Genomic DNA, 8,082 nt, shown 5'->3' on the forward strand with positions numbered 1-8,082 from the left:
CAGGAGCAGAAGCTCAAAGGAGACAAGGAGCTTCCTTCAGAGCCAGCGAAGAGGAGAGTCTTCCCTAGAGCTGGCACCCTGACTTTAGACTTCTAGCCTCTTGAACTGTGAGGAAATAAATTTGTTTGTTAGGGCACCCACTTGTGGTATTTCTCTTACAGCAGCACTAGAAAACGAAGACAACCACCTAATGCGGTAGTGCCTAAAACACTGATCTCATGCACCTCCTTAGAGTCCTGTCTCTCCAGCTTGTACGCTAATCATTTTTGATCATGGGAGTATCTGCCTGAACCCAGCAGCTCTGAGGTGAAGCCTGCCTTACTCTCAGGGTTCTTTGGTGTTTTAAAACTGCTGTGGACTTTGTAAGATCTGAGAAACAACTTTAGTTCCCGAAGATGACCCAAGGAGAAGAGATTCCCAGGAAGTGGTTGGTGAAAAGTGCCAACAAAGAGGAATGTGGTGGAGAGTCCAGGTCGCACCCAGGGAGCCAGGGCAAGCTGGCCCAGCAGTTGTGCATCTGTAATTCAGCCTGCATTATTCATAATGTAACTGAAGCTGGGGTAAGGGTGGGAGGTTACAGAAAAAACCGGGCTTCGTGTTACAGCATGGCAGGTGCAGGGGATGGAAAATGGCCCAATCTTTGAACCGCCCCCCCTCCCAGCTATCCCATACTGCTCGTTTTGTACATTTGCAGAAGAAAACCAGTGTCATGTGGAAAGTTAGACAGCATCAAATCTGTCTTCCCAGGCGTGATAAACAGACTTTCCCAAACACACCAAAGCTTCGTTCCTGGAGAAGGGGGGTGTGCCAGTCACGTCTGGTGTGCAGGAATTCTGGGCCTGCCAGGTGTGTTTGGTCTCTTGGCTCCTGTGAAAAGGAAATGGCTCTGCTTTGTACGGTGGCAGTTGGCAGGGGACTTTGACCTCTTTATGTTCCAAGTTGGACGGGAAAATGCGGTCTCGGCATGCAGGTCCCTGGGCCTAACCAGCAATTGGTGGGAAAATCAGTTGACGTTGAGCCTGAGAACACGCAATTGTGCTAAAAGCTTGACATTTTATGCAAAGTGACTACAGCTTGTTGCCACCAAGTAGTGCAGTAAAGTTCAAAAGTTAGTCTATTAATAGAACTGTCAGTCACTAGAGATGAATATTTTTACACTCAGTCTTCTGAGAACAGGCCTGCTGAATCTTGGCTAGCTATTAATAGGATGACTTAGGAGTCCCCACCGATAGAGGTCTGTGGACCTTAGGGAAGAATACCCCAGCAAGGTGGTAACATCTGGTGATTGTTTTATCATTATTCTTTACTTCCTCAAAAGCATTCCTGGTCATTCCTACTTCATAGCATTCGAGCCAGAGCCAGTATTTAATACTCTAAACATCCGAGTGTGCTTTCTTACACTTCTGCAGTAAAATTCAAAACGTGGAGCGACAGTTCTCCTCCAAGCTGTTATTGGGGGGGGGTTGCTCGAGATCTGTAAGATGGAGCCATTCTTTCTGTTAGGGAATGAGGCTTTTGTTCAAAATTTGCTGTACAAGTTTATAAAGCTCTTTGTAATTTTAACTGGCTAAGTAAAAAAGTAATTTCTGTCTGCGAATGGGCATGAGGGAACTTTTTGGGGTGATGGAAATGTGCGACCCTGGGATTGTGGCAGTGCTTCCACAATGGGATTCATTTGTCTAAAGTCTTTGAATTGCACATCTGAAACTGATGAAGTCATGTTGTCTGTTGTTATACCTTAGTAAAGCCCATTCTTAAAAAGATAATGGGGAGCAGAGCAGCAGGGCAATAACAGCCGACTCAGAAGCAGGAAAGGAAGTCTACTGATTGATTCTTGAATTTTAGGGAGCTACTGAGGGAAATACCCATAGACCCTGCTAGTTCCAAAGACTGCTGTATTTTCAGAGTATTGGATTTTTACCGAAATGGAATGTGATGAAAGATAAACCCCTGTCGGCTTTCCACTTGGCTTGTCTTTGTCTTGCTGTTGCAGGTCAAAGGCAGAAATGAGGCATACCTGCCGTGGTACCATCAACCTCGCCACAGCCAACATCACAGTTGAGGACTCCTGCAACTTCATCATTTCCAATGGGGGTGCTCAGACCTACCATCTGAAGGCTAGCTCAGAAGTGGAACGGCAGCGCTGGGTGACAGCCCTGGAACTGGCCAAGGCCAAAGCTGTGAAGATGCTGGCAGAATCGGGTAGGAAGCAAAGAACAGCAGGCTGAGACAACTTTCTGGGGGCCCTTCCTATGGTCAGCTCTTCTTTTGGTCCTTGTGTCTGACTGTCACCTGTCTCTTGCACATCACAGGCTTTTTACTCATAATGCAGTCTTTCTCCTACAGTGGTGGTTTTCACCTGCGGGGTGGTTTTACCTCAGGGGACATTGGACAATATCTGGGAGCCATTTCTGGTTGTCACAGCTATATGTAAGGGCAGGGAGTGTTTGCATTACTGGCATCCAGTGAGTAGAGGCCAAGGATTCTGCCAAACCTCCTGCAAAGCATAGGCCATTCCCCACAAGCAGGAATTCTCTGGCCCCAGATGTCTGTAGTGCCAGCATTGAGAAACTCTTGTCCTAGAGGCCTGATAGGTGTGCTTTTGTTTTTAGTGCCAGTTGACCAGTTTACAGTTGAAAAATAACTTTTTATTAATTAGGTCAGTCTTGGGATTATTCCAATCCACCATTTAGATCTGTTCATAGTTGTTTCTTTTCTCTTAACATCTCTCTTAACTATTTGTTAGTTAAGTTGAAACAAACAGTCTTGGTGGTGGTGGTGGTGTATGTTGTCAGGTGGATTCCAACTCATTACGACCCTGTAAGATGGAGTAACACTGCCCCATTGAGTTTCCCAGGTCTTTTCTCTCATGGAGTTGCTGGTGGGGTTGAACTGCCAATCTTTGGTTAGCAGACAAACAGTTAACCACTTGCCACCAGGGCTCCTTAACAAGCTTGGTAGCCTGCCAGAGCCATTGTACATGATACTGCCTGTTTTGCTACCTTACCTTCTTCAAGGAATATGGTAGGGTCACCCCCTGGCGTGTTAATAGTTTAGCCATACTGAGCTTCACTTGCAGCTCACCAAGATGGTAGCCTGTTGTGTTTTGTTCTGCTGTTGTTTTTATCATCCTTGTCATTTCTCATATTTTATTTAATATCTGTTCAGCAGTGCAAGGAAAATTCACTGCTTTGTAAATTATTTTGTAACAGGTGGTATTTTGACCTTGATCCCACACCCTGTCTAGCAAACAGGACAAGTCTTTGGTTAATTCTTTTATTTTGATTTTAGTGCTGATGTTAGCGCTTCCAGAGGAGGTAGCACTGCTAGAAAAGCACTTTGCAGTTACAAAGTGTTACGTACAAAACTGACAGTGAGAGGTACAACGTAGCTGCTCTGCTGCTTATTGGAGCGTTATGAATATAAGACCTTGTATGGCTTTCATGGTATGGTGGTGTCAGATGAGTTCATCCTGGAGTTCCTGAGCTCACCTTTATAAAAGATAAAGGAGGCTTTTCATGATCCAGCCCTTGTCAACCAAGAGCAAGACTACAGTTTTCAATTCATTTTATATAGGCCCCATCAACCGCTATACATTTGCATTAGCCATTGTCTTGGCTGGATTAGGCCAGCTCGAGGTAAAAGGTTCAGTAACTGATTCCCAGGGGTCTCTCAGGCTCTCCATCCAGTTGGCTAGGTCAGTGGTTCTCGAGCTTTGGTGTGCACCCGGTGACCTGGGTGGCTTGATAGAGATGTGGATTCCTGGGCCTTGCCTCACAGCTGCTCAATCAGCCCAGCCACTGCCCTTTAAGAAACCCCATAGGAATTTCTGGTGTTCCACGGTCCACGCTGTAGGGAAGCCTCCTGGTACTGGCGAGCCTTCTCACTCAGAACGCACAGCGTGAGGAGTGTCTGGTTTGGCCGTGGGCGGAGTTGGTAGGCTTCCGATGCTCAGTCCTGCTCCTTCGCCTTTTCACCCTTTGCAGATGAGTCGGGAGATGAAGAGTCTGTCTCACAAACCGACAAAACCGAGCTGCAGAATACCCTCCGGACCCTCTCCAGCAAAGTGGAGGACCTGAGCACGTGTAATGACTTGATAGCCAAGCATGGCACGGCTCTGCAGCGCTCCCTCAGCGAGCTGGAGTCCCTGAAACTGCCTGCTGAGAGCAATGAGAAGATTAAACAGGTCAACGAACGGGCCACACTCTTCAGGATCACGTCCAATGCCATGATTAATGTAGGTACAAACCAGGCTGTGTTGTTTTGGTTCTTTTCCTCTTTGAAATGTAACTTTCCCGAAATGCACAAAAATTGTAATCAGGTGAAACACAGAACATTAGGCCCTGCTTCACTGCTCAAGGGCCTTAAGTGACATTGCCTGTTGCATGAACAAGGACACACTGCACAGGTGAAATGACTTTCATGCTCTGCTCCGGTGGCCAGGGGGCCGCTGTGTGGTCAGGGCTCTGTTGCTCCAGCCTGGGAGTTGGTTAGGAGTCCGGAGTTCCAGCCCTGCTTCTGCCACCAGCAGGACATGTGATGGCGATGCTCACTAATTCTTTAACGCGTCTGGGTAGGGTTTGGTTGGTTTTGTTTGTTTTTGTTTTTAAGCTGACTTTATCTGTTAGGTCTCTAAGGGTCCTTTGAACGCCCATGTTCTTTGAGCTTTAAGTTGGAGTGTTACTGCTGCCTTGCTAAAGTGTGCTCACCAGCGGTGTGCAAGTGGGAGGTGGATCAAGTGCTAGTAAGGACCTTTGAATCCTAGTTAATCCTGACTCCGACCCGGCTAGCTGTTGATTCGCAGAACCGTCCAACTGCTTGGGTAAGAGCCTGCAGGTAAACGCAAAGCCCTGCTGGCAGTGTTGGTGTATTTCAGGAACTAAGTGATAAGTAGGGAATGAATACATGGCTTAAACACGCTGTTTTTCCTCTACCACTGACTGATTCTCACCTGGCAGGTTGTATCAGCTAGCTGTCACGTAAAAACACTAGAAGAAATTGCATGAGGCAAGTGAGAAGACTGTTCTGTGAGAAACGGCTTAGGCAGCTTTTTTTTTCAATGTTTAATTAAATGGGATGAAATTACCTTAGGAGGGCCAGCTTTTCCCTTGTTTAGGGAGTGATAATAAGACATCTGGGTAGAACTAATTCAGTTCATGTGCTTCCTGCAGATCAAAGTACTTTTTTTTGTGACCATGGGAAAATCTCATCTCTCTTAGTTAACCCCTTTGTTCCTTGATGGAAGATTGTGGTAGCTGTTCATAGCATTTTCTGTCATGTTGAACACTTTTTTCACACAAGGTCGAAAGAAGGCAAATTGTTTTCTCCACTTACTGATGAGAAGGGCTTGCCGGAAGATGACACCCCATCCCCACCCCCCAGGATCATCCAGCAAATTGGCAGTGAGGCTTGTGTTTCTGAATCATTGTGATCTTTCTCCAAACTGTTGTACTTCTTAGTTGCCTAGTCCCCTTGTGATCAGGAAAACCTCGTAAATCATGCAGGCAGTTGAGCAATCCCAAATACACATACTCTTCAATAGCACAAGTTGGGAAGCAGTGATCTCCTAGTATACATGATGCCTTTTATCCATGTCAGGTGACTACATACTCCTTGACAGATTTTTTTCCCACTCTGATGTAAAAATTTGCTAAATCATCTTGTGAAAATATACTCATCTTTGTTCCTTGGGGCAATTCTTCCCCAATTCTTAATGTCCACAATTTGTCTTAAAGGGAATGATTCCTTTGAAGTCAGAGGGAAGTTGTGTTGGCTCATTCTTTTCTCCCTTGGTGACTGCCTGTGAGGCTTGCATAGGTGGTTACTGCTTGAAGAGCATTTTCATGACAGTGTTGTCTTGTTTGAACCTTTAAGGTGATGATGGCAAGTCCTTAAGTGTAATGTGGCTGTTAAAAATGAGCACTGGATAGAAAAACTAAAAAACATCATCTTTATATGGAAAGGAGAGAGACCCCCTGATGAGCCAAGCACTGCTGAAGAAGAGCCAAGTAGGCCTCCCACTCCTTGCTCTCAGACCCACTGTACAGCCACAGTAGACAGAACAGCTGGTAGCGGTACAGTGACAGACACGTAGACCAATAGAGCAGAATTGGGAAGCCAGAAGTAAATCCATCCCCTTGTGGACAGCTCATCTTCAGCAAAGGGCTGAAGTCCATTAAGTGGCAGAGACAGTCTCTTTAACTAATGATGCTGGCAGAACTGGATATCCATTTGCAGAAAAATGAAACAAGATCTGTACCTCACACCACATACAAAAATTAACTCAAGATGAATCAAAGATAATGGAAGAATAAATAGGGACTCATTTAGGGGCCCTAATTTGTGGCATATTCTGTCAGGCATAACTAAAAAGACACAAGCAGCAGCAGGGAAGCGAGATGACACGGCCCTCTGAAAAACCAAATGCTCTTGTGCGTCAGAAGACTTCTCTGAAAGAGTGAAAAGAGAACTTACAGACTGGGAGAAATGGGGAGCAATGGCGTATCTGACAAAGGACTCGCAAATTTATGGAAAACTTCAACACGTCAACAACAGAAAGACAAACACCCAGTTAAAAGTGAGGATTGGAGTTCTAGATGTGCAACCGGTAGGAAAAGTTGTCAAAAGGAAGAATGCTTTTCACTCAATTTCCTGATTGCTTAGGAATGATATTGCTTTTCTTACTACCAAAGTAATCTAAGCTGGGGAGTACATTTGACACTTTCAGTGTATCTGTTCACCAGTTCATTGAACATTTATTAAGTAGCTTCTATGTTCTAGGTAAGGGGGCCTGCTGGCACAGTGGGTAAACATGTGGTTTGAACCCACTAGCTGCTCCCTGAGAGAAAGATGTGGCAGTCTCATTGCATAGTGATTTACAGCCTTGGAAACCCTGTGAGGCAGTTCTACTCTGCACTGTAGGGTGGCCGTGAGTTGGAATTGCCTCAACGACAATAGGTTTGGTTTGTTTTTTTGTTCCAGGTATTATGCTAAGAGATGTAAAGTAAATGTGGACAGGGCCCCTGCCCTCAGGGAGATTTCTGTCTAATGACCAGCAGAAAGGATAACATTGTTATGGAGTAGAGTACGTGCCATGATAGAGATGAGCACAGGTTTTGCAATAGCACAGTGGAGGTACTTAGCTGGGACCAGAAGTGTTACAGAAGGTAGAGCCTCAACTAAATTCTGGATGACCAGTGTGAGTTGTCTTGTGAAGAAAGGCAACAGAGAGCTTGGGCCCTGGAGTCTACCTGTATTACCTGGGGCAGCCTGCTTCCTTTATAACCTCAGTTCTTATCTGTAAACCGCAGCAATACTAGTTGTCTTCTCACAGGTTGTTGGAATCCACCCCATTCCTGCCTTGAATGGTATAGCATAGAAACAGGTGGGAAGTGCCTTGGAAATGCAGGGAAAAGGCTGGCTGCTCCTGAGACTGGGGAAGGTGTCACAGAGGACGTAACATTTGCAGTGGGTCTTAAAGAAGGAAGACCACTTGGCCAGGTAGTGAAGGGATGGGCACTGTAGGCAGAGGGAATAGCACATGCTAAGGTAGGTAGGCCTGAAAGAATCTGTGTGTCCGTAACATGGTGAGAGCCCAGTGTACGCCATGGCAGGGCAGGTGTGCTGGGAGAGGAGGCTGAAAGGCAGGTCTGGCTGAGCTCTGAAGGGTGTTTGTGCTGATGACTAGTACTTAGGGTCTGCTCCTGTACCAGTGGGGAGCCACTGTCAGGACTGATAGGATCAGACTGAGTTTTCTCTCTAGATCTATCTTTGATTCTTCAGGTATGTGTTTAAATTTTAAGGTCAGTTTTTTCTCTCGGTGACCAAAGGTACTATCAAAATAAGTTTCCTCATGTTAGCTTAGAACCTCTGTTCTCCACACCTAACTTCCTCAGCTTTGGTTTAGTCAAGATTTGAGTAACAACAATGGAGAAAGACTGATACCATTCCTCTCGAGAACAGGGACCAGACAAGGATGCCCGCTGTCACCACTTCTATTCAACATTGTACTGGAAGTCCTAGCCAGGGCCATAAGGCAAGAAAGGGAAATGAAAGGCATCCAAATTGGTAAGGAAGAAGTTA

At 45.8% G+C, this 8,082-nt stretch overlaps 1 protein-coding gene across 1 annotated transcript in view; it reads left to right on the forward strand.

Annotated features, from left to right (window-relative positions):
* The window catches only part of LOC103210519 (oxysterol binding protein), a 33,909-nt gene that overhangs the window by 7,044 nt on the left and 18,783 nt on the right, over nucleotides 1-8,082 (forward strand). Inside the window, exons 2-3 of the mRNA XM_007956437.2 lie at nucleotides 1,994-2,202; nucleotides 3,987-4,237. Of these exons, the coding sequence (XP_007954628.1) occupies nucleotides 1,994-2,202; nucleotides 3,987-4,237 (460 nt within the window). The remainder of the gene's footprint in view (nucleotides 1-1,993; nucleotides 2,203-3,986; nucleotides 4,238-8,082) is intronic.

This window comes from Orycteropus afer, unplaced genomic scaffold, assembly GCF_000298275.1.
Source record: "Orycteropus afer afer isolate SDZICR_OR568_19922 unplaced genomic scaffold, OryAfe1.0 scaffold00622, whole genome shotgun sequence".
Taxonomy (NCBI): Eukaryota; Metazoa; Chordata; class Mammalia; order Tubulidentata; family Orycteropodidae; genus Orycteropus; species Orycteropus afer.